Source organism: Stegodyphus dumicola, chromosome 8 (assembly GCF_044657685.1).
Source record: "Stegodyphus dumicola isolate Sdum_Otavi_A_Nest chromosome 8, ASM4465768v1".
NCBI lineage: Eukaryota > Metazoa > Arthropoda > Arachnida > Araneae > Eresidae > Stegodyphus > Stegodyphus dumicola.
The window spans coordinates 153,876,998-153,903,687 of NC_140775.1; the positions used below are offsets into that span (position 1 = coordinate 153,876,998).

General features: G+C 29.5%; 1 protein-coding gene across 1 annotated transcript in view; it reads right to left on the reverse strand.

Annotated features, from left to right (window-relative positions):
* The window catches only part of btv (dynein cytoplasmic heavy chain beethoven), a 256,105-nt gene that overhangs the window by 120,351 nt on the left and 109,064 nt on the right, over nucleotides 1-26,690 (reverse strand). The window contains exons 30-40 of the mRNA XM_085822605.1: nucleotides 26,083-26,306; nucleotides 25,860-25,972; nucleotides 24,974-25,188; nucleotides 21,520-21,696; nucleotides 16,485-16,572; nucleotides 12,667-12,874; nucleotides 12,455-12,584; nucleotides 9,862-10,017; nucleotides 3,297-3,395; nucleotides 3,043-3,200; nucleotides 2,708-2,954 (exon numbers count right to left, since the gene is read on the reverse strand). Of these exons, the coding sequence (XP_085678731.1) occupies nucleotides 2,708-2,954; nucleotides 3,043-3,200; nucleotides 3,297-3,395; nucleotides 9,862-10,017; nucleotides 12,455-12,584; nucleotides 12,667-12,874; nucleotides 16,485-16,572; nucleotides 21,520-21,696; nucleotides 24,974-25,188; nucleotides 25,860-25,972; nucleotides 26,083-26,306 (1,815 nt within the window). The remainder of the gene's footprint in view (nucleotides 1-2,707; nucleotides 2,955-3,042; nucleotides 3,201-3,296; nucleotides 3,396-9,861; nucleotides 10,018-12,454; nucleotides 12,585-12,666; nucleotides 12,875-16,484; nucleotides 16,573-21,519; nucleotides 21,697-24,973; nucleotides 25,189-25,859; nucleotides 25,973-26,082; nucleotides 26,307-26,690) is intronic.

Consider the following 26,690-nt stretch of genomic DNA (forward strand, 5'->3'; position numbering starts at 1 on the left):
ATTCCAGTCTTGGGTTTAAACAAGATTCTTTTGTCTCAATCTCGAAAATTGTCTATATATCTCGAAAAACAGTACGGTATTTTACTACTATTCGTAATATATTATAGAATATTTTAAGCTAGGTACTGTAATCTTTTATTTTTGTTTTATATTCTTATTATGAGTATATTCTATATATTACATTACTATGCCAGTAAAATTATGATCACAATGACATTAAACAGGAAGAATTCCTCCTTGAAAGAGAAACATTTTTAACATTTTATTCCTGTTACTCTTTTGGAAGGCAAAACAGACAAATAAATGGGGAGTCACTTTTTCAATTTAAATCAAATTGCAAAAGTTCCAAGAATCTGTTAAACTCTCTAGTTTAACAGGATGTTGGAATTAGACTTTACAATCTAAGTTAGAAATCTATAATTATGCGATGAATAATAAAAGTGTGGGAGCCTTTGATAAATGTATAAAGTTAACGACACTCCACAAAAAAAAAAAAAAAAAAAAAAAAAGAGTTATAGAGGAATGCCATGGCTTAAAATGACTTGTTTTTTCATTGCAGGTAAATTAATTAGACTCTTCTTGAATGCATGCATATTATAAATTGATGAAAAAAAATACGAAATACGTTAGAGAGACACTTTATGAAAAACTGAAAATATATTATCTCTTACATTATATATATATACAGGGTGATCATAAAAAATTTTTCAGTATATGAACTCCTACTGGCCTATCTGCTCAACTAATCGAAATGAAATTTCAGACATTATTATTTGAAGGTATGCGCTCAAGATTTTGATGATTTAATACAATACAACTTTTCAGGTTACGGTTACAGTGAAAACATTTCGAAATTTTCGAATGGCAACAGACATTTTTTTTTTTTTTTTTTTTTCAGGGTAAATTCATTAATGTACTGAAAAACCCAATGGCATTGGAACGATACGCATATGACGAAAACTGCTAGCGTAAAATATTTGCAAAGAACAGCATTGTAAAAGACCAATGACAACACAGAAAGAAAGTCCATTGACGCAATTTGCATAACTGACAGGGATAGACAGTGGAAGTACCAATCACTGAACAATATGTGCAAAGCATTGCTTGTGAAAAAACTTTAATAAGCAGTGTGAGAAAATTTCTTAAGTGTTCGAATGTGCTAACAAGATGACACTATTCGCCTTTATGCTGTGTGAAACTCCATTTCTTCTTTAGCATAGCAAGTACCGAAATAACTCGCCTGCTCACCAGTTGGCTCCAAGGCTACTTCTCCCAGCGGATTCTCATCACCAATTCGACGTCTGTCCTCTCGATATTTGCACTTCACGTTTAAAGAACACAGACTGTTTTTAGCATGAAAATTATTGTTTTTCATGCTGCGTATATGCACTTGTTACTTATTTAACGCCATCGGCCTTTGAGTTATACCATCGATAGGTTAAAAATCTTAGTAGTTACAAGCCTAAGCACCTACTAAGTATTCACGACAAGATGACACAGGAAAACAACGAGGTGAACTGATAAAACTGTGTTATCTAAACAGGAAAAGTGCTGCCGAAGCAGTCCGAGATTATCAGTGAAATCATAAGCTAAGAAGAGATCCACGTTCCATAAAAATTGCACGTGATTTGTTTAACAAAAATGAAGAATGTGGACGGACATTTGATAGGTTAGGTTATTTAATTACGGCAAAGCCTCGAGGGCTATCTGCCTAAGGGAAGGGATGCCTTCGTGGAGGACTTTCTAAGGTAAACTGGCTCGTATACACGTTACACATGGGGAAAACCACGAAAATACCCCTGCAGCCAGCCCGTTCGCGGGATCCGAACCTTGGATCGAACTACCAGTGTTCAGAGACTTTACAGCTCGGCCGCTGGTGGGCCCGGACATTTGATAGACCGTGATCCGGACGACTAAGTATTCATGTTGAAGTTGTTGCGGAAGAGCATAATACTATTACTGTGGGTCCATAGCACATTGCAAAAAGTGTTGTCCGCAGATTGAATGTACCACAGTTATCAAGCTTCTGAGCTCTGTTCTGCGAATGTTTCCTTAACGATTCCAGCTCGTCCATATACTGCAAACTGCAGAAGAGTAACAGCGTGTCGACTTTGCGAAATATTCCCTCATCAGATATGAAGAAGATAGCGGGTGGTTGCTGAGGATATCATGAACAGATGAGTTGCATTTCTTCTTAACTAGAAACGTAAACTCCAAGAACCGCATTCACTGGGCTGACGAAAATCCTCACGATGTGGCCCCAGCGCCTTTACATGAAGACAGCATTTGCCAGCCAATAATATGATACATGAAATCTGGTGTAGAACTGGCGCATTGCCGTAACTGCCATTTAAAGTCTGTTTCACTCATGTCCAAAACTATAATAGCTGCTACTCTTGCCAGAAGCGGATGTTTAAGGTACTCTTTTCTGCATGTTCTGCACCTCAAAATTATCTGAATATCATTTTATCCTTAAATTACAATTTGTTTGTAATATAGATATGATTCTGTTAGCAGGTTTCCTTCAAGCAATTTTAATGGCCAGCAAGTATATTATTATTTTGACGTGCCGGTTAATTAAGAGGAGATTAATACAATATGAAAATTATTAATATCACCACAAACAACAGTTCTATGTGATATTAATACATTATTATTAAAAGTTACTTTACTAAAAACACAAAAGAGAAATGCAACAATATCATACCTGCTGCAACCAAGCAAGTAATTGAGAAGTTCCCCATCTATCTGGTTTAGGCAAACTAAGGTCTCTGAGGTAAAGGACAATATATTCATGTTCTTTAGGACGGAGTACTCGCCCACTTTGTGCTCCTATTATTGTACAGACAGACATCAACTTCTGTAGTACATGATGCGGTTTAGTTTGGGCATTACAATGAACCATAGCTGATGCAATGGATGAATTTTTTAGCAAGCAATTACGAAGAAGGGTGCTGATTAAAAAAATTACAATTAGAAAAAAATATATATTTATAAAGTTAAAAACAGATTTGTATAAAATATGGAATACACGAAAACCACCTTTTGCCACATCCATCAGGTCCAACGAGAAGAAAAGGTTGCTTTTGTTCACTCAAAAGCCATGGTGAAAGATAATCAATAGTTCTCAAACAATCTTCAGTTTGAATAATAGGTAATAAATTATTCTCTTCATATTCCAAATTCGCGATTTCATCATCCTGTGAAAATTTCATAAGGTTACAAAAGGTTTTAAAGAGACTGATGTGCAAAATACATAGTTACATACTGAACGGCCTAAGTAAAAAAAATCTTACCTGCATTTGATATGAATCTAATCTACTAGTTCTTTCATTATAATATGTATTTAAAGGAACATTAGGATCTGGGAAGACAAGATTGGTCCAAGCAAAGATCTAAAATAAAATGCAGGGTTAAAATACTTAATATTTTCTTAATAAAAGGTTCAGAATTAAATACTGAAAAGGAGACATTTGAAAGAAATAATGGGCATTACATTCTGATATAAAATAAGTTAAACAAAATATTCCATAGCATTTTGACTAGTTTTGCATTATCCTAGCCCCGTAAAAAGGTATTTTGTAGACCAGGGCTTCTTAAACTTTTTTCAGTCGCAACCCCTTTTTATCACTGAGATTTTTTCGCAACCCCCAGGACCCCATAATATTATAAAAATTGTGTGGGACCCCATGTAAGTATTGCGCAAATCCCGCACACGCGTGAATCAAACTGTCAATTTTTTTACTTGTACTGTAGTTTGTTGTTTCACTTGTACTGTAGTTGTTTTTCACTTGTACTCTATTGCAGTTTTAGGTCATTTACTTTAATTTATAATTTTAAGACATAGAACAATGTGAAAATTTTAAATAAGTAACAGACGAAATGACAGCGTCTTATCCTTATCTATTTTCAGAAAAATTGTGTAAAAATACTTGGTAATTGTAAAATTATTATAATAAGTTAGGGAAATATCAAAACTTCTAAAATTTTTGTGACCCACAGTTTAAGAAATTCTGTTGTAGACTAACGCTAAAGATGATGGCCAGAAATCAATCTGGAAGAATCAGACAGAAACATTGCATTAAATATATCCTGATTCCCATTCTTTTGTTTCTTTTTGTTCTCAAAACTTTTTTTTCATTATTTCTCATTCTTTACTAAACATTACATTAAATAAAATAGGATTTATTTCCTTAAAACCTTTTGTCTCATGGTGCAAAAATTTCTTTAAAGAATCTCTGTCCCAATCATGAAAAAAAAAAAAAAAAAAAAAAAAAAAAAAGAGAGAGAGAGAGAGAGAAGAGGAAATTTTGAAAGTTTTTAGATTTTATATTACGCCAAAGAGACGTTTTTCCACGTTTTGTGTGTTACCTTTACTTATTATATATCATGTTCTTCGTACTTAAACCATAAAATTCAATTCAACAGCAATATCACAAAATATTTAACAGAGCATATCTTTAGGATTTCCGATAGGTAGTCTCACACGCTGGAGATAAAAATGTTTTTTCTGTACAACGTTGCCATGGCTTGCTTTGAAATCCTTGAATTTGTTAATCAACAATTCGTTAAAGTTTTACAAAATATGAAATCGGTAATAAAACAAATTCCAAATTTCAAATTTGGGCTTTCAGATGCCCAAATTTTCAGTAGGATTACATCATTCAAAATTCAATGGCTCTAGCAACCACTGTTTTATCACGATGCGAGAAACATGCACATATTTATGCAGATTCTTCATTATTTAATTTCTTCAAATATAATACAGGGCGATAATATTTGGTGGCAACAGTTTGAAAAGTGATACAGCCATTTATTAGTATTTCACCGCAAAATCGCAAAACAAAAACAATAGACCTTCAGGGACAAAGCCCCATTGGACTAAAAAAAGAAGTAGGAAAAGAAGGAGCAACATTCTTCCAGACAGTAGCATATGTACTTCATACACAAGTAATAAACATGCAAAATTAATTGCTAATCCAATTACTTATTTTTCTTTATTTTGAAGGTAGAGCTTTTAATTTATTTTTTGAATTAAACCCAAAAAAAAAAAAAAAATTGATGTTACAAAACAACATTTTCATATTTCAGGTATCAATTGCATTGTCTGTATTCTTATTTAATTACTTTAAAAGCTTTACTATTATCATAAATCAACTTTCCAAATATTTAACAATGAATTACTGAGATACACTCATTTCTTTTTAATTCTAGGACATTTTATCAACATACTTTATAAATCATAAGATGGTTACTAAACAAATATATCAGAACTTTCTGCTAAAGCAAGATATTCTTTATAAACATAACACACACACATGCATATATATACACACACATTATATATTGAGAGATGTTTTTCCTATTATTACAAGAAGCCTAAATTTACGTCTACATAACTTACTTAAAGAATATTAGTTAAATTTTTAAAATTTTACTTTATACACTAAAAAAGCATTGTAAACATTTTTACATACCACAAATATTTTAAAATGTTTATTGGTATTTAATATTCAACAAAAAGACAATCTTTGCATTAGTTTTTGGATTACAACTTCAATGATTTCAAGCACAATCAGATACAGTTACCTCTTTTCAGGAGCACTGGTTTATTTGGTTATGGGAAAGCTCTCAAGGGCTACCTTCCTAAGGAAAGGAATGCTTTTGTGGAGAACTTTTTAAGTGAACTGGCATGTATGTGCATTACACATAAGGAAAACCATGAAAATCAACCATGTTGTCAGCCCATTTACCGGGATCTGAACCCCCAACCAAAGTGCCAGTGTTTAGCTATTTTACCGTTGAGCCGCTAATGGGTTTTCTTCAGGAGTAAATTTTTGCTTTAGGGAAAGAAAAGGACATGTGTTTGATCACTCTCAAAATTGAGGGTTTAATTAAAATTTATGCTACACTAAAGATTCTTTTTTGCATAGCATTAAATTTTACATTGGCATGTTTCTTTTCCATTTGATAATTATTGATTAGATTTGAAAATAGAAGCTCTTTTTTGCTGCTTTATTTAATTAACATATTTGCTTGACTTAACTCTTTAACATTAAAGATGATTCATAATTTTATTAAAAATAAATCAACACATTATTTCTTATGTTATTTACACATTTTACATAATGCCATCATTTTCAGCATTTTGGTCTAAATTTTTAGAAAGTTGCAGCTTTCTAACTTCAGCAATTAGTGTATACAGATTTGAATATTAGTATTAATATTTTTTACACTTGTTTTGCAGAAAAAGTATATAACAATACATCATGGACGAAGCTCAGAAATTTATTGCCTTTAATTTGATACAAAAATACATTATATATATATATATATATATATATATTTACAATTGCTGCTAAAGTGTTTGTTATTCTTTCACAGTTATATCAAAACATATAAAATTATTTGATTTTATATTATACATACTATTGTTAAAATGTATATATTATAACACATTATTGCTACTATTAAATGACTTCATTTGCAACCTTGCAACTATAAAATGGTCATAAATTTCACACAGTATACTTTTAGAACATGTAAAAGCTGAAAACTGAAATGAATTAATTGAAATTTAATTTCATAAGTTATTTAAAACTGAATTATGGTATATTAAAACAAATTAAAAGTAGTAAAAGCTATGTTTGACTCTGGATGGAACAAAACAAATTAAGATTACAGGCACATTTTCATGAAAAGTATAATTTTATCATTCATAATAAACTCTCTATTATGAATAAGGAAAAGAATTTTTTACTTTAAAGATGTGCTACTATAACAATCAAAACATAAAATAAGGAAATTAACATTTGCAAATGCGTATTTAATATTTCTTTACAGAAAAACTTCAGGTAATGAATAAGAAAAAGAGTATATGCAATCCCTAATTTTCATTGTAAAACATAATTATTTTAAACTAAGTTAGAAGATGTGTATACGAGTACCTTACATGATGCACACGCAGAAGCTGTTCTTAGGATTTTATTAATGAGATTATATTCTGTACAATGTAATCTCATTACTAAAATCCTAAAAATATTTCTCCCCCCTTTTCTTAAATCAATGCACATACTACTAAATGCAAAAAATTATTTGACGGAAATAACTTGAGACAAAACGCTTTCCAAAATTCCTCAGATCTGCGAGACTTAAATAAAAACTTTATATTTATGTCTCTCAGTTTACATACAGACATACTAAAAGTAGTCATGCTACTAACTTTCATATTTTCTTCTTAATCTGCACTTTTTAATCAAAATAACTTTTGATAATGTATGCCTACGCTAAACTGCAAAATGAAGCTTTCTCCCATTATGCTAATCTTTTTCTGTATATAAGTTATGTTAACAAATTATATTTAAAGCTCTCAGAACCCTAGAATGCTATTACATTTTTTTATCATGGGCAGGAGGCAAAAATTTTTAATTTCTACAGGATTATTTTCTGACATGAAAGTTACAATATTCATTTTTTACAGTACATATTTGATATATACTGTAAATATTTACAGTGTACTGTAAATATTTGCAGTATACAGTATATATATGATATATAACATATTGTTACGTTTTTTCTTTCTTCTCACACCAGTTGTTGCGTTATTTTCTTCGTTCACGTTTGTACAGGGTTTGTGGATTTGGAGTGAATAACGACGACACTTGATGAAGCATCGAAACACACTTTATTTAGCCAATGTTAATCAGGACAGCTCCAATAACACTTTTTACAGTCGTCGGAGATCTACATAAACATGTTGGAACAATCAGTGACACAGCCTTCACACTGTCAAGCAATAACGGTGGAGACAGCTTCACTGCAAAGCACCCGAATACAGCTCCCAATACCGCTTGGTTGTTCTCGGAACTCCATGTACTCTCGAGACTCTCCACACAATGAACTCGACGATACATAAGAGTATAGCTCTCGACTCAGCACAGTCTAAGACAAAACTCGACGATGCACTAAAAGACTCTCTCGATGCCCTCGACGACCACCTCGGAGCTAGACTTCGAGATACTAGCTCAATATGACTATCAGCTTGCTAGACGAGGCACACACACTAACTGACTGTGGACCAGCAGGGTTTATGTAGCTTTCGGCTTGTGTTCGGGAACATTCTGGGCTAAACCGGTAAGAATTCATTCCAGAAGGTTCTCCAACTGTCCATGCTATATCGCCTATTTTGTTGCCAATGGGCGATTTCTCACCAAATGTGGCAAACCTAAAACTGCTTTGCGGGGAAGCTACCTTACCACGCCTGTACATTTCGTAACAATATATATACTGTATACTGTATATTCTTTCAAAACAGTTTTCTTACAGTATAATAAGCAATAAGAAAGCAGTAAGAAAATAAGGAAAGCAGTAAGAAAACTGTTTTGAAAGAATAAGTCACGAGTTTAACCCTAATAACAGATAAAAAAGTTAGTGTTTTAGCTTAGATAATTAAGTTATGATGATTTGTAAGCAAATAAAGACCATACAGATGAAGCATAGCAATCAGAAACTTAAAACTTTAAATTTGTGTATACCCAGAGAAAATTACAATAGCTTAGAAAGACAATATCCTGAAATATGTTTAATTGTTCAAGTACCAAATTTTTGCACTTCACTAAAGACCGAGTGGTTAAATACTGCTGATTACTGGTAATTTGACAAGGTTTGAATCAAGGTGGATGAACTAGCTGCATGTTTGATCTTTATGATTTTCTCCATGTGTAATTTAATACATGCCAGTTTTCTTTGGAAAGTTCACAATATAATACAAATATGTGTGTTTTGCTATATTCAATACCTTAACAACATTTTTGCCCATATCATTCTCCGCACACGGTTTTATACTTTCACATGTAACATTATTAAGTTGTTTTGTACTCTATTAGCTGTAAGTCTTTGATCATGATACAATTAAAAATTTAGAGAAACATTTATTTTTTCATTTGAAAACTGAAATTAGACATAAATAAATATTTAAATTTCAAAATGTCTACTTCTAAAAAGCTACTATAAACACAGTTTTGAAAAAGTGTAATCAGGAGTTATTTTGTCCGCAGAGGCATTTTTCAAAGTGAGCAACGAGAATTAAGAAATGATATAAGTTAACCTGATAGCCATCTGATAATAACATTAAATCCATACAATTTTCGGATGATTATTTCCAGCACTCTAAAATAAATATGCAAGTCAAAATTTTGAGAAGAATAATAAGCATCACATTCCCACTAATAAACTACACTTCTGCTTGAATCAAATACGTCAGTAGCATAGCTAAACTTCATGCATAATTTTAGAAAACTGCAAGGGAATTATTTTATTTGAGGTTACTCCTTGTTTATGATAATATGATATAGTGTTTATGATAATATGATTTATGATATAATGAATAGTTATTTAATTATGGCAAAACATTCAATGACTGTCTGCTTAAATAAAGGAATGCTTTTTATGGAGGACTTTCTATGGAAACTTGATTTTTATTCATATTACTCCATGCAACCAACCTAATCAGTACCCAGGTTTAGAACCGAGGAATAGAACTAGTATTCCATGGCTTAAGTCACTCAACTTTTCATAGGCTAACAACATAGAATTTGATAATTCAGTGTAATTATCTATCCACTTCAAACACCATATTATAAGAGAGTCATAGCATATTCAAATTGCTTGAAGAATAACAATTATTAAAAATGTCATTCTTAATTAAGTTCATTATCAATACATACAAATGAAAATATGGCAATAATTAAGTTAAAAATATAAAGGCATTATTACGAATAACTATACACGTTTATATTAATATACTATTAAGCCCAAATATTGTCAAACAAGGATCAAGAAATTTGATAACATTTTAATTACCTCTCTCATTAAAGCTTCTTTAGTAGTTTTCTTCAAATTACTTCCCAGTCCTCTAGTTAAATTAATTGCAAACTGAGAAATATTTTTTGTACCTTTCAGATGAGAAAGTGCAGTCTTAACTGTGCCCACCACAGATGTTTCCAAAACAAAGTCATTCTATTGCATAACAGAATTCAGAAAATTATTGTAATATGTATTTTAAAAAATTATAATGCACTTCGTTATAATATATACAGATACACACACACACACTGCTCGCCAAGACTAAAGGATAATCTGAAAAAAAAAATGTACTTGGATTCAGTGGTTAAAAGTTTCAACCAGGGTCCAATTATGTAATTATTTATATTAATTTTCTAAAGATGAATGCAAAATCGGACTTCTGCACACGAAATATGAAAATCAGAAGATTGACAACATGCTGCACAATGGACGCATACAGGAATTGAGGCATTTAGTGTTGTTTAAAATAGTTTCTGAACATCATCAGTTTCTTTAGTTACGAAGGAATGGCATTATTTAAGTGAAGAGCAAATGTGAGAATTAATTTGTAGATTCAAGGGGGTTAAACACAAATGGAAGATGCCCAAGATCTAAAAAATCCCTCAAAGTGTCATATCAAGAACTCGTAACTGTTTTTTAAGCAGTGAACCAGTTTGTAGACAGCTTAGTCAAAAGCAGGCAATCTTAACAGTAACATTGTAACCGATTTTTAAGCAGTGAATCAGTCTGTAGCCAGCATAGTCAAAGGCAGGTTAAACAACAGCATCCAATGTCATTGTTGACAGGGAAAAAATATCAGACAATTACTGTAGTTTGATTCGGACATTCAGGTTGCCACATGAACTCAAATCAACCATTTTACTGCTTCATAAAGGCTTCATGAGGTTGGTCTTGATGCACGAAAATGAATGGTTTGTGTCCTAATTACTACATCTTACATTATCATCATCATGTTCAGTGGAGCCAGGAGGAATAGAAATATATATACCATATAGTGATAGCCTAAACTAAGATCTTGATCTGGAAGGTGCAAGGAACATGCAACTTGCCTTCCCTTCTTATGAAAGATCCCATTTTTAGAGAAACAGTTTCATGATGTGGGATGGATTTATCAAAAATGGCCAAACCAAGCTGCATATTTCTATTAGCAGTTCTGTAATTGGTCACATAGCAAAGTCTTCAAAGTCTATATAAGGCTGTTTAGGAAGACTGTTGTCCTTAATTTTTTCTAATGGATATCAATGCTCATCTACATCAAGCGTCTCTGGCGTCAGAATACTTTGTAATACCACTCAAATGGCTTAACTAGCTTACTCAAGAGACTTAAACCTGACTCAGCATGTGTGAGATGCCTTAGACCAAAGGATTCCAGGGCATTAAATGCCTACTTGGACAACCCAGATTCTGAAATTGAATTTTCAGAATGGAGTGAAATTCCACAAGACTTGACAAAAGTTTGGAAAATTTTATGAAATGAGGATATGATGTTCGCATTTCTGTTAGAAATGACCATACACCATACTAAAGAAAAGTCTGTTGCCAAAACAAGGGAGGTTATTTTTAACCCTTAATTGTAATGCTAAGGCATTACAGGTTTTTTTCCTAAAATTTAAAAGTTTCCCTAAATGCCATGAATAAATAGTATTTACTTGGTTATAACTTAATAATGACCCTTTAACTCTGTACCTTGAATCCTTTCTTTCAATACACATTAAACTTAAAATCGGAGGTATTTGAATTAGGCAAAGATTTTCATGTGTAATGAATTGGAAAATCATCCTTCAGTATGGAATTTTATGTCCATAATGCTTAGAGGGTTGTCTTTAATTTTGAAGAGCAGTGTACATAACAAATGGCTGACATAATAATAAAAGCAAAAATAAACAAATCAAAAAAAAAAAAAAAAAAAAGGGCTATTTTGTAGAATAGCAGAATATATCTTCATTTGAAATTTTGGACTTCTCAAACGGAATTTTCTAAAATTGAGATAACAATATAAACTGTGTTTGATTTAAGCATTTTCATCCATGGAAACTCAAAATGACTTTTATCAGTTCCATGTCTTCTACTTGTAACAGTCATTCTGAAAACAATTTAGTAGAACTTATCCTCATAACTCTCTTATAACTTTATCCTCATAACTCTGTTCTAGTTTACATATATAAATATACATATATATATATATAGTCTTAAAATTATTTCTTCTCTCTCAATGTGATAGATGCCTTTTATGCATCATAAATATTAAATAAAATTAGTACAGTTTTTAATCACAAGACATTTAAAAAAGTTCAGTTATATGAATAACAAATATTTTTACCAGAACATCCAACAACACACATTTCCATAATAAATCAGTTTAAATTAAACAAATAATGTGTTATTTTTATAGAGGAATAAGACAACAGGAAATGAAAACATTTTTGAAGTATTCATTATTAAAGAAACAAACAGACAAAAAAATGTTAAAATGAATTATTGCAAGAAATTCTAGAAACATAAAAATTTTCTTAATATCCTTATTTTAGAAATTTAAAGCATTTTAATAGCTTAAAATATAACAAAACAATAACATTATCCAGTTACTTACCTGTTTTAAAACCCAGTCTAATGCTTTATAAAAATGATCATCAATAAACATTTGCAATGTCAATCTATTATCCTCATCTTGTTCTTCAAGCCATGAGATTACTAAAGATTTGATGTTAACATCTTCATTGCTGACAATGAGGACAAAGAAAGATTATGCCTAATTTCTAGAGAATCTAGAGAGTTTCATTCAAAAGAGAAACTTAATATTACCTCAGGAAAATAATGCCCATTCTTGATATCGTTGCAGGGGAAGCACAACTGAGGTCATGGCTTTCAAACAAGAAGTTAACATTTGATCCAAAGCGAATGCGCTCTCCTGAAGGCATAGTCAATAATCTATTGTCATCTAATACTGAATTCAAAGATTCAATCCATTCGGGATCAATATCCCCATCACAGATAATCCATGAAAACACATCTTTAATGAAAGTACAACAGAAAAACTATTAACAAGAAAAGTATTATAATATTTACATGATTATTAAGTTGTTAAAAAGTTGTACAATATTACTTATGTGCTTTTATTTAGTTGTTAAAAAGTTATACAGTATTACTTATGTACTTTTATGTATACATATATGAATAGGTAAGTACTATTTAAAAAAACGAAACAAAAAAAAAAAAAAAAAAAAAAAAAAACTAAGACCTAGTTCCCAAATTAAAGTGAAAGAAGCTAGTTCCTAAATGAAAGTGAAAAATAAAATGATGGAAAAACTTGTAAGATATTTGCAATAATGTTGGTTATTTGAAAACAGAACCTTGTTTATCCAAATTAACTGGAAAAAAAATCAGATATATTTTTCAATAACTTATTGTCAAACTAGTTTCCATAAAAAATTTAAATGATTTATTCCTGCATTCATCATTTTGTCATCAAAATGTTATTTTTGTGTACAGTTAAAATAAATTAAACCTTGAAATTTTTATTTAATTTTTTTCTTTATTTAATTCACACAGAAAAAAAACTAAGGTTTAAACTTTTATGTTTAAACTTTTATGGCAGAATTCGTACACATGGCATCTGGCAATTCCTCCACCACCACTTTTGGAAATTCAGTAGCAAAAAACATGTCACTCCTTACAGACTGACCACCTTTGGATTCACTGCAACACCTTTTTAATAATTTACTAAAATCTCTTATGCTTTCAGTTTTTCTATTTTACTTATGTTTAAGAAAATTATTTTAGCATAGAGTAGATTTTCACCTGTGCAATTTTTAATGAATTTCCCTATGTTACCTGTCATGAATACAAATAATTCTTATGTGAAAAACATAGATTTTGAATCTCAATGCTATTGCCTATAAACAAACCACAATGAGTAGTTTAAATTATGAAATATGTATTTACTATTAAATAATGAGAAAGCAAAAGAAAAAAAGTTCAACCCCCCCCCCCCAAAAAAAAAAAAAAAAAAAAAAAAATTGGAAATGACTATTTATCAGTTTATTCTATTCAAACTTTTAGGACCTATCTTCTTTCAACAGGAATGTCTAGTAATCAGATATCAAAGGAATTCAACAGAGCTTAAGTCAAGAGATCTGCACCACTCGTATAGTCTAGAATTCAAGCATTTGCTTTTTAAGCCATGTCATGATATATGCCTGTTGATTTCTATTCAAATGAATGATTCAGAATTAAACAAAAATAAAAACTGAATTAGCTAGTATATTAAGGCAACATGAAGTTCTTGAGGATCTCTCTCTCTCTCTTATTAAAAGTTTAAGTCTATTCCAAGATATGGTTTCATATACCATCAAAAACCCAGTATTATCTTGAAGAGAACTAACTTGTAGAATGGGTCTTAGTGTTATACTGATATCATGAACACATTTTTTTTTTTTTTTAATCTGTCTGACACAGTAGTAATAAGGATTCATCTGGCAGCATAATTTAGTATTATTTTCTCTCTGATCATGCATAGTTAGCAGGGCATATGAGTTTTGTAAGCTAGATCTTCTACTGCCTGAAATACCTTGAGGTTCCTAGATGCAGTCTGCATTAGCATAGCCTTAAGGTTGGCACATAGTAAGTGTTAATACTGCAGACTGCAGTAAAACTTTTGCATGATTATCATAAAAGTCCAAAACTTGCTGTTACTTCAGAACAAAATCATTGTACATAGAATTATAATTCTTAAAGAGTTTGTCAAGACAGAAAATCAACTTAAGCCATGATATGATGAGAGTAAGGACTGCTGTTAAACTTTTTCATAAACAAATAGAGTCATGCCTTTGCTTATCAGTTCAGCAACTTAGCTCTAGCTTATTTCAATTTTATTAATTTTTTTCCATTGCTATATTAATGAAACTCTGCATTTTACTAAAGTCCTGATTAGTCTATCATGATAAAACTTCAATCTTATTGAATTCAAATTGAAATACATTCAATTTTCATTCCTAAAGATTATTCCTGTTTAACATAATTCAGCCAAAACATCTTTTGATAGATATTAATGTAATTCAGCCAAGCATTTTTATTGTGATCAGTTTTCCTTCCTACAGATTATTTAACATAAACATCTTTTGATCAAATTAGGATATCTATTGAGTATTGGACCTGTTCTATGACTGGTAGAATAATCATGTCTTGCATCAACAATGTGCCAATGATCAAAGGCACCCTGTTCACCCCTTTTGATTCATTGCAATACATTGCCACATGTTTATCTGTTTATGACTTGCATGTGCTTGAGTATATTTTAATCAGCTCAAAGTTCTTTTCACTTTGATAATTTCAATTGCAGTTAAAATTTAATCTGTACCAGTTCCTTTTATAGTTTCTTGAATGTGAGAAGTTTTTATATTGTTCACTTTCAAATACGCTACAGAATTCCTCTCAATGATATTTTAAAGAAGTGTTTGTGGGTATATTCTTAATACAAGAGTTTTTTCTACCAAAAATTACCTAAGTATTTCCATAAAAATCTTGTCTTCTAATAATATATTCGTTTTATTTAATGAAAAAAAAAAAAAAAAAAAAAAAAAAACATAACTGCAGTTTACTTTTGTCAATTTCAGTCTCTCATGGCCTTTTCATATTACTGTTGATTAATAATTCATATTATTGATGATTATTTTTATTTAATTCCATTTTAAGAAAGAATTCAATATCTAAAGAAAGTATTCAAATACATAAAAAAGGTAATATGATTAATTCCAAATGCAACTAAAGTGATACAAATGACCTCATTTCTTTTGCTTAAAATTCTCAAATTACGCATTATGTTTATTAAATAGACAACCAAAAGACCTAAGAAGAATTAAAAGTACTTTTAAAGTACTTCTTCAAATGTACTTTAATATAAAGATTACATTAATACAAGAAACTTTAATACAAACATAATGCAAAGAAGCTCTATGCATTATGTTTATTAAATCTATGACCAAAAGAACTAAAACAGGCATGAAATTCATATAAACTTCTTCAAATGTATTTGCTGTTACAATGTTAGAAGTTTTAAAAGTAATAGTTCATACTGAAAACTTCCCTACATAAATAACATTGAGAAGTCTTAATCTGAATATCAAAAAATAATTTTAATTACTGGATAGCAGAATAGACAACTAGACTTCAGTTATAAAGATTCTAAATATGAATGCAGATTTTTTATGTGAAATAATCTCAGATTAACAAAGAGAAGCACACATTAAACTAGTAAGTTTAAATATGTATTCATGTAGTAAAAACTATAAGTTTTATTTTGTAGAAAGAGACATAAAGATATTTTGCAGTCTAAATCAGAAGGTAATGCAAAGTAAATTTCAAAAGAGTAACAGAAAGTGTTTCTGAAATAAATATCTAAAAAGAGCCTACAGCTAATTAAGTACAAAAGTTCAACAGAGAAAAATAGTTATATTGTAATCAGTAAAATTAGTGTGTGATAGATTCTAAGAAATATTCTTATATATAATGAAATAAGTAGCAACTAAGCACATATACATATAAGAATAAGCAATCATTAAGGTAAAAGTTTAGATAAATAAAGGAAACATTTAAACATTACTAAAAAGAAAATACATTATTACCCTCTGGCTCTTTAATAACCTGTCTTGAACTAAATGTCAATACACCATCATGCCATTCTCTAGTATCCAAATCAATATAGCCCAATAGCTGAAATTTTTAATTTTTGTATAAATGATCTATTGTTTAAAAAAAAAGGAGAAGAAGAAGAGGGAGAGAAACAAATGATAAAATTAAGGAATCCATTTTCAAAGAACATGTCTTTAAAAACTTGAGTATATTTATAAAACATATTTAAATGTATTATTTGATATTTAAAATTATCATAGCTTATTGAAAGATACAATAATCTAGCACTTGAAATTTGCAATATTTGGTGTTTCAGATACATAATAAAATTTACTCTAATATTACATTAAAATAATTTTTTTTTCATTGCCGAAGTATCAAAATGCTCAAGTTGGATTAACCTTTAATTATGTAAAGAGATGCTTGCTAAAATTTACTTCTGATTAAATTAAATTATTTACTGATTACTTTTACAATTATATTCTTGATGAATAAGATGTAATTTTTATTACTATTTATTTAGGGTATGACATTTGATGCATATTTTAAATCAAAATTAAAAAATATAATTACTGATGTTATGTAAAATTTAAAAGTTCACCCTTTTTAACAGAGGAAATTATGTAATTATAAATTACACTTTAACAGTAAAAAATAGCAAAAATATTCTACAAGATATACAGTATTTACTCATGTATCCTCCCCTGGATTTCTAACACAAGATCTTGAAAATTATTTTAATATTCATGTTATTTTCTCCTTCTTTAAGGTGCTCAGAAGGAAAGCTCCTCTAAATTTTAAAATGTTTTCATCGATACAGCAGTTGTTTTCATCTTACAAACTGATTTGCTTGTGGGTTTTGGAGGCATGGACCTATAACTGATGAACCAATTATAGGGAAGAGTTTAAAAAAAAAATGGAGATATCTAATGCTGCTGATGGTTCTGAAGGTCATTGCAAGTAGAACAGATTGAATGGTGACAAAGATGATTTTTGTTTGTTTATTCATTTGATTATGGTAGAGCACTCTAGGGCTATCTTCCAAGGACATGGATGCTTTTATAGAGGACTTTATAAGAGAAACTGGCTTGTATCTATATTACACATGAGGAAAACCACCAAAATGCCCATGCAGCTACCTCATTTGCCTGGAATCAAACAAGTTGAACTACCAATATTCAGCAACTTACAAAGTTGATGACAACAGGGATGATGCCAATAACTGGCAAGTATAGCAGATGACACAGACAATAGTCCTAGCAGCACTGAATGATTTGAGGTCTAGGAACTGGACTATAAGAGCAGGGAAGATTCAAGATAGAAGGGAGTAGAAATGAATGTATCTTAATAGTTATAATGTTAATATTACTATATATTCCATTAGAATGTAGGTTTCGTTTAAGTAAATAATATTGTGATAGTTAATGGTAGTTTATCTATGACAATTTTTCATGTGTCTTACTGTGACCGTGTCCTTCAGAAATTAAATTATTAGCATAATTTTCAATGCTTGATTTTTGTACAGTAAAATTAGCAAAAAAGGTGGAATACATGAGTAAACAGGGTAATTTAAAACAAAAATTCTTAAAATTAAATCATATTTCAGTAAGCAGTTAAAGATAATTACAAGTTTTGTTTCAGTCTTTATTAATTTGATTCAATTATTTTAAATATGATATATTTAATTATGATATTTAAATATGACAAAGCCATGAGGCCTGTCTGCCTGAGGGAATGGATGCATTTATGGAGGTTTTTCTGAGAACTGTATCGTATTTACATCATACAAGGGGAAAACCATGAAAACCAACCACACAGCCAGCCCATTCACCTGGGATCAAACCTGAACAAGGTTGAACTAAGTTAATAGTTAAGAGCAATATCCATTGCCCTTAACTGTTTGGCTACTGGTGAGTCCAGTCTATATTAAATAGCTTTCCAGAAATCGCACAGAACAACTGGCTTAAAAAAAATCTCCTTTGGGCATAATACAAAATCTCGAGATTTTGTATTATGCCCAAAGGAGCATTTTTTTTTCATTTACACGAGCATGTTTCGAGAGCATTTGGGATAATGCCACTTTGGACTAAAAACAGTACATCTTTAGAATTTCTGACAGCTAGTCTAAAGTGACCACACGTCCTGATTTTGGTGGGACAATCCCGCTTTTTGGAGGATTGTCCCACATCCCGCCGATTTTTAAAAATGTCCCGCTATTTAGAAAGCATCTGCATTTCTTATTTTAAATGTACTGTAAACATATATTACCTATTATATATTAATTATTATAGTGAATATAAAGAAATAAAAAATACATAAAAAACACATAAAATGCATGCAGAGTAAACTAAATTAGGCGATGTAACGAGTTAGATTTATTCGCTGGTGTTTGATCATTGTCATTATGTCTCATCAAGGAATATGTGTTGTTAACGGAGGAACAGCTAGCATTAGCTGAAGGGCTATGTGCTTTCCACACCATAAACCACAATCAAAGTTTCAGATCAACTGATTGTACATCGCATATGTTTAAAACATTGTACGACGAAAAATTTGCATGTGCAAGGATAAAACCGAAGCAGTTATTATGTTTTTCATCATATTCGTTTTCACAATTGCAGAAAGAATTAAATAAATACACATTTATGTCCTTATATTATGATGCTTCTAACCACAAAGATTTAAAATTATTTCCCAGAATTGTTGCCGGGTGAAACTTCATAAATAATTTGTGATTCAACAAGTGCTATTTTAAAAAAGAATAATTTGAACAATAAAATTATTGCTTATTGTGAGGATAACACTAACGCAAATTTTGGTGGAAAAGCTAAAAGAAGCATCAATAACGTTTTTATGAAACTTAATAAACATTTGAACCCAAAAATTATTGCAGTAGGTTGTGCAGCCCACATTCTACACAATACTATTCAAACAACATCCGACTTACTTTCAGTGGATATTGAAAATGTTATTGCAAAAATTTATTCGTATTTATATGTATATATACTGTGTGTGTCGACATTTTGAAGGATTTTTGTGAAAGCACAGAAATCGAATATAAAAGAATTATTGCTTACAGCAAAACAAGATGGCTAGATCTTTTACCAGCTGTAGAAAATATTTTTAAAATCATACTTATATATGATTATACATAACAATAACTTATTATACATAACCAATAAACAAATAATAACATCAACCAATAAAATCATACTTTTTATCACAAGATAAATGCCCAAAAATATTGCAGCTCTTTTTTGAAAATGACACATCACAAATTTGGCTTCAGTTCATCCACAACCAAGCTACATTATTTCACAATGCTGTGAAAATTATTGAAAGGGACAAAATTTCAGTTACGGATGTGTCAAATGAAATCAAAAATTTAAAAACAAAAGAAATCAATAATTTAAAAACAAAATTGCAAGAAAGAATTGATAACGATTACGTTCCTTTAGTTATTCGAAAGGACATCACTAGGTTGGAAGAATAAGTTGCCATTAAACGACCAGATTTTCTGAAAGAAGTCAGAAATTTTTATAATAACTGTTTGGAATATCTTGAATAATGGACAGTTCAGTTCAAGGATATTAATTTTCATTGAGTGACATTAAAAAAGGAGATTTTAAGGGAATATGTGGAAAAATCTTTTTAATATAGTATTAGAAACCATTTTCTGAAAAATATTTGCAAAAATGATCTTTTTGATGAGGTGTCATTGGTAAAAAGATACATTACTGATGAAAAAATTATATGTTGGTTCTCTGCAAATGTGGAAACAGACAAAAAAATGGACGGAGTTATTCCTTCATTTTATACAGAATAATATTCCTTATGAAAATATTTTGAAAATTGTAGAACACATGCTCTCCCTTCCAGGAACAAATGCAGCAACAAAACGTGCTTTTTCTAGTATCAATAAAATATGGACAATTGAAAAAATGCAGTTGAACATTAAAACTTTTAAATCTATATTAAGTGCAAAATATAATTTGACCAATTCATGTGAGAAATTTCACGACATTTTAATAAACGATCCAAATTTATTGCAAAGTATTCACTCAGATAAAAAATATGACCGTTAAAGAAAATCATTATTTTTTTAATAAAATTTTAAATTAATTAAAAAATATGATATTCAAATTATTGTTTTTTACAAATATTTTTATAGTTACCAATAGTTAGTAATAAATATATTTTTGTATATTTATAGACAAGTATATGAATGAATACAATAAAATATATTTTTTTCAATTAGCGGTCTGCTTTCATAACTAAATTACAATTCTCATTTCATTCCATTTGTTCTGCTTTGTCTCAATGAAAATGTGGTCACTTTAAGATAGTTTCACATGCTGGAAATAAATGTGTTTTATTCTGTACAGTGTTACCACTGTTTGTTTTGAAATCGTTGATTTTTTTAATCAATTCATTAAAGTTTTACAAAATATGAAATAAATAATAAAAAAAGTTCAAACTTAGACTTCCAGGTGCCTATGTTGAAGTGGAGGACTATGTTATTCAAAATTCGATGTCTCTAGTTACCATTGATTTTTCACAATGTGAGAAATATACATACATCCATGCAAATTCTTCATCATATAATTTCTTTTAATATAACACAGGGTGATAATATTTGATGGCAACAATTTGAAAAGTGATTCAACGCTTTTAGTGGTTCAACAGAAAATGCCATTTCAAGACTAATAACCCTTCTGGGCTAATAAACTAATTCTTTAAAGAAAAAGATGACCCACATGTTTAGAAATATGCAAAGATGTTATTTCTAGTTTTCACAAATTTACAAAATTTCAGTGCTGCTTATAACATATTTTAATTACATAAATTGATTACAGTTTCAAATAGATATTTAATTGCAGTTCTTACTATATCATTCTTGCTTTTTATTTAGCAATATGCTTAACCTTCCTATACCATAATTCAAAATTAAGAAAATATAATGAGGAATTATGATAAACAAATACACATTTTCTCAGCAAAATCAGTATCATAAGCAAATTAATAAACCTGTGGTTTTGGGATTGATTTTGGATTCACAATGTAACATTTAATCTGCTGTCCAAGGTGAAGAAGAGACTTCATTAGTATCTTCCAAAGTGTTGATTTTCCTGATCCACTTGGGCCAACAATTACAACACCCATTCTCTGCTGCAGTTGTTCTTGAAGTTCTAGTACCTTTTTTATCTAAAATTTACAAATAAACATTATTAATGGACATACACACATATATATGTATACTATATGTGTAATTACTAAGCTGTATATAATGTGTAATAGTGTAATTACTAAGCTGTATATAATGTAAAAAGCTAATTGTCTTCAGACTTATGCTGTTACTAAAAAAATGGGCCTATTTCATAATCTTTAGTCTGTCAAATAGCTTTTTGACAGTGAAAATTCCTTTTTCCTTTTCTTAATCATTATGACATGACAATTAGCAAGAAATTAATTAATTTCCATTCACTAGTATTTTCAAAAAAATTTTAACAGATGGTTTCACTCATAAGAGCTCCACAACATATGTCCCTCAAGAATTCCTAGTCCCTCCCACTACCATAAATTACTTCACACAAGTCTTACCGACTAATAATTCAAAGCCCCGCTCCCGCTAAAGAATTTCTGAAACACAACCCTTCTGAGTCAGACATGAAGAGAACATTTTGCCCACTCCCAACTAGAAAGAACGTAAGTTAATTAATGCTTTTTCTGGCCTATATATCTTCCCGTACATTCACTTTTCTTATTATATATCTTTAAAAAAATTTTATTTTTTAATTTTGATTTATTTTTTACAAAGATTGCATTATTTTTCTTATATTTTGTAATTTTCTAATGTTTATTTCAACTACTCTGAATTTTATTTCATAATGAAAATTTCCAATGTTTAATTTTTACAAATAATATTGAACTAAAATGCATAAACATGAGGGTGTCAGGGGACAGTTACTCAAGCAATATCAATTTTACTGCAGAAATTGCTTTTCACTCAAAATTGAATTAGCTAAAATGCTTTATCGGAATGAGTTCTTTGGTTCCCTGCATCGGTTCTTAATCCCTTCTACTCAGGAAAATTTTTGGCCTAGCTTGAATTGCCAGTTTGGCATCGCTTTATTGCTCGAGTAAAGGACGAAACACCTTCATATTTATTTCTTAATTATAGTTCATTGAACGGAAGTTGGTTTGTTCCCCTTGACAAGTCAACTAATTTCTGATCAATGGAAGTGATTACTTGCATTTAATTTAATTACTTGCTTTTAATTTATTCCTTTTGCAATTGAAATTTTGTTATTCATGATTTAATTCAAGTCCCCGTTAAACATTTTTAACAATTTACATTCAAGTTACTTCAAAACATTTTTCGAAATAGAACTTACTAAGTATGGTTTCACTCTTTTAAGATAATTCTACTAAAATTAATCTCAGGAGATAATATATTCAATATTATTTAGTAAACATATTATTCTTAACTTACTTTGCAGCAATTGTGCATGTAGTAGAATAACTCGTTTTCGCACTAAGTGAATTTAAGATCATATATATGTATATATGTAAACACATGCCTGTATGTACATATAAGATAAAAGACTTAGATACAATTCTAACTTGCAATAGTACCTTAGCTCCTCTTCTTAATTGGATTATTTTCCCTTTTTATACTAAAAATAATAATATGCTTATAATTCTAACTTGCAATAGTACCTTAGCTCCCCTTCTTAATTTGATTATTTTCCCTTTTTATACTAAAAATAATAATATGCTTATAATTAATCTAAAAAAACTACATCATTTCAAAATTAATCCATGTCATATGATTCTTACATAATGCTTCACCTAATCACAATCTTAACATTTCAAGAACTGATATCTGAATTAGCCAATAAGAACAAAATGGAATATCTTAACTAACATAGTGTTTTAATATATATTCCTCTTCTGTTTTCTGCTAGCTTGCAGCTGATCCCTTACTTGCTTGCTTCAAGTGAATTTATTGTAAAAATGTGAAAATTTGTTAGATAATAAGCACGATTTTTGTTTAAGTAAAAAATATATATATATATATATATATATATATTACGAAAGAAAAAAAATCATCAACAATAAATGAAATTGTTCAAATGGCTATGATTATTTTAATATTTTTTATTCACCATTTCTGGGTCTCCAGTATTTAAATTATTACATATATTCTACAGTAGGTAGATGTAAAATCTGAAATATGTTATGAGCTGTTGTATATACATTCAAAAAGCAAACAATATATATATATAATGTGCCATAAAAAAGGGTACAGGTTTTTTAATGGACTTAGTAGATTTTATGTAACTATTTAAACAAACTTGAATCAAAATATCTGTAAATAAAAATGATAAAATCAAAATTTTGGGCTTTAAATTATTTAATTACACTTTGAATGATAAATTTCTAAATTAGCACTAAAATAACCAATCTCACAGAAGTAATAATAAATTTTTAAGAAAGAAAATTATGAAATAAGTAAAATAATAATCTAAATTAGCACTAAAATAACCAATCTCACAGAAGTAATAATAAATTTTTAAGAAAGAAAATTATGAAATAAGTAAAACAGAAACTTGAAAAATGAATTGAGATTATATTCATAAAAAGAAAGTCACAACAAAAATTTAGATTCCAAGAAAGAGTTTATTAACACTTTTATATGATTCTTTTGTGATATCAAACTCTTTCACCAGCACTATTAGCAATTAGTTTATAGGATATTTGATGATATACAAATGAGCTCTTAATTTCATTTACATATATTTAACACTTTATTGACAACACATTACGAGATTTCTAATTTTGTTTAATAATGATTTTGCTTCAATAAAAATAGTGTCATGAAATATAGCAATCAATAAATCTGCACAGACTTAAAAAAAAAAAAAAAAAAAAAAAAAAAAAAAACAGACATCTAGCTACATCTGAATATCTCCTCTATTATCAGAGTCCCTCCACAGCATGCTAATACAGTTTCAGAAATGTTGCTTTTATAAACAAGTAAGCCTTATTTTTAGAAGCAAAATATTTCAGTTATCTCCATTAAAAAAAAAAAAAAAAAAAAAAAAAATAGAAATTAAATCAGACAAATAAGATCACCACATGCTTTTCAAGATCATTTGATCACTAAATAAGAAGGAAATTTTATGATCACAGAGGCTGCATAGCATTTTATAGTCATTATTTTAAATATCACTGCTACACATTTTATAAGGCTCAAGATTAGCTGAAAACAAAACAGTATGCTTTTATGGAGTTAAAGGTTTACTAAATGAAGCAACCTTTACTAGCAGATCTAATGAATTATGAGAAATACCACCATTTTTTTCATAATTACAAGAAGAAATGGAAAAATTAGTCATTCTTAGTTATTAAAAAATTTAAAGAAAAGTGAATTTAAGAAAATTCTTCATAATGTAAAGCTAATTTAAAATGCATTTACTTGGTTCTCAGATTGTACAAGTTTCATCTGAGACATAACTTCTTTAGCTGCTTGGGCTAATTTTTCATAATCAATGCCTTTAAACTTAGTATCCGGGAAAAGATCATGAATAAGCGAATCAAACCTATGGCAGTCAGCATATGTTAGTTTAGACAAAGTATTAGTCCGAAGTGCTTGTACAACTAATTCATTTTCAAATGATATATCCATTTCACCTGCAAAATGAAAAAAAAAAATTTACTTTAATTACGAAGAACCAGACTGACACAGTATGACTGAAGTATTCAAATTAACAGACAAAAAACTTCGATTGAATTAAACAGTATCAACTGCTTATAGAATTCTATACACAGACATAAATAATATCAAATGCTAATTTTCTTTTAAAAATTGAAAATAATACTTTTTGCTTAAGGTAAGTTTATTCAACCAAAAATGAAATTACATTTACTGTTACCTTTTATTTCTGATTATTAACTAAAGTTTTGAAAATTAACATCTTTGTTTGTACAAAATGCAAATAATTTATTGATATTTGTTTAAACAGCTTATCAGATATTAACATTAAGTTTACATTGACAAAAATAAATAAATAAAATGAAACTAAATTAAAATGTGAGAAAGTTATTTATTAGTTTAAGCATGCTCCCACTGAAAAACATCGAAACATCCAAGGAGCATTCCCACTCCATTTTCCAATATTTTTGTTCCTTCCACTACCCTAAAGAGAAAATGGCTATTTTTCCCAGCAAACATTTAATTTTCTTGAATAGTTTACAAAACTATGAGATAATTGCTTTCATCCCGTTTAAGCAAACTACAGTAGATTCAAAAAATTAACAGATTAAAAAAAAAGAGAGAGGGAAAGAGAAAGAAAAAGAAAAACCTTTTGAAGCGGAATTATGTTTTGCTGCTTGCAGCTGTTCTCCACAGCTCTGAAGAACAGTCTTTAGTGCTCTAAGACCCCAGTCATAATGCTGCTGTTGAGATAAAAGTTCCCTGGAAAAAAAAAAAAAAAAAAATACATTTACATATTAAAAATTATTTCTACAGACTGAATTCCGTGTAAATGCAAATAATTAAAATAGTGACAAAAATTATTAAAATACCTAGCTAAGCAAAATATAGCTACAACTTTACGACCTAATTCTTTAGAATGTTTATATCCTTCAGAGAATAAAAGTACTTCAGCAATGAGATCATTATCAGGTGAAGTCATAGCAACAGGACGGAATAACTGTTTTAAATTATCAGGAAGTTTTTGTCTACCACCATATTTCTTTCCAGCAGGGTTCATTGTTATAAAAATACCAGCATTAAAATCAATCTCTACCTATAAAAAATTGTTACATGTAATGATATTCAAATTTTTAATTCAATATAAAGAAATTTAATATCCAAATTTAAAATGTATGCATAAACATAAGAGTTAAATTCCTCAGATCGCTAAAGAAGTTAAATTGCAAACATTTGAAATGAGGTTTTATTACATAAAAAATTTTATTTCTGTAAAAATATTCAAAAAATGGAAAAATATGGATACAATATAACTAGTTATTTATAGCAATTCAGTATCTGCTCACATTCTCATTCACTAAATAATGCAATCGTAATAGTGCATTTGTTAAATATTTGGCAGTTACTACCTGCCATGGCCTCAGTTAGTCACAAACTCTGCACTTTGTAACCTGTTAGGTTTTTCTTTGCTCTTAATTTT